This window comes from Camelina sativa, chromosome 13 (assembly GCF_000633955.1).
Source record: "Camelina sativa cultivar DH55 chromosome 13, Cs, whole genome shotgun sequence".
Classification (NCBI taxonomy): Eukaryota; Viridiplantae; Streptophyta; class Magnoliopsida; order Brassicales; family Brassicaceae; genus Camelina; species Camelina sativa.
In genome coordinates, this window is record NC_025697.1 from 16,238,461 (window position 1) to 16,239,668 (window position 1,208).

Below are 1,208 nucleotides of genomic sequence, written 5' to 3' on the forward strand. Positions count from 1 at the left end.
TTCTTCCCTTCTTGGGGAAGAAGCCATTGTTTCGTCTAAGCGATTGAATCTGTAAAACTCTGTTTGGGTTTGGGTTTGGGTTTCCCTCTTTCGTTGAACCCGTTTTTTCGATTTTTCTTGTTCTGGGGAAAAAAATTCTGGTGATGCGTTGAACGAATTTTGCCCTTGTTGTGTTTAATTCTAGGGCTTAGGTTTGATTGATATCGCTAGTGATAGGTTTTATCGCGTAGGTGGTTAGGGTTTCTGGTAGTGCCATCACTGTGAATTCAGGCTAGTACCTTATTGGGTGGGTTTGGATGATGATGATGATGATGATGATGATGATGATGATCTTCTAGGTTTGGTTTGGAGTATCTCTAAGCCATCTGTGGGAGAGATGGATGTGTAGAGGGTTTTCTCTTTATTGAGTTTGAGTTTTCTTGTGCTTCTTGAAAGATTTCAGCTTTGAAATTGGATTTTTCTTCCCTGCCCTTCTGTGGTGTGGTAGTTGATTAGGCTAGAGCTTGTCTTGAGAGTGAAAGAGGCTAGAGAATTGAATAGTCTTTCTTTTTATCTGATGAAGTATAGCTTTCCTAATGGACAAACGCGAACCCTCTTTAGTACCTGAATGGTTGAGAAGTTCAGGACATGGTTCTGGTGTTGGCAGTTCAAATCACCTTCAATCGTCTGATTCTCAGTCAGGTATGCTGCAGTTTGTTGGATTTCGTGATTATTGTATCTTGTTCATTGCCTCTACATTGATTTTTAATTCAACTGTTTGATTCATCTGAATAGCATTGTGACTCTATTTCCTTTTCGTTTTGGTGTAGATTCTTCTTCGTTATTACGTAATGGCAAGAATAGGAATTCTAGGAGCAGGAGTGATGTTGATTCAGTTCGGTCTCCTTTTCTCGATCGGTCTTCTTCCACCAATACAAGGAGGGGATCTAGTAATGGGTCTACAAAGCATGCATATAGTAGTTTCAACTTCAGTAGGACCAACAGAGATAAAGATCGAACCAGAGAGAAAGATAGGTCGAGCTACATGGATCCATGGGACCATGACACTTCTATGCCTTTTGGAAACTACTTGATTGGTAGGGGGCAGGAGCCTCTGAGACGATCACATTCAATGACAACAAGGAAACAGGGCAACCACCTTGCTCAAGGATTAACAGTAGGATATAAAAATGGTGGAAACATTAATCTTTACAACGGACATGGTATAC

The 1,208-nt window shown here is 40.6% G+C and overlaps 1 protein-coding gene across 1 annotated transcript in view; it reads left to right on the forward strand.

The window, feature by feature from the left end:
- Positions 7-1,208, forward strand: part of LOC104736888 — an 8,775-nt gene continuing 7,573 nt past the window's right edge. Inside the window, exons 1-2 of the mRNA XM_019235164.1 lie at positions 7-681; positions 810-1,199. Of these exons, the coding sequence (XP_019090709.1) occupies positions 576-681; positions 810-1,199 (496 nt within the window). The 5' untranslated portion in view covers positions 7-575. The remainder of the gene's footprint in view (positions 682-809; positions 1,200-1,208) is intronic.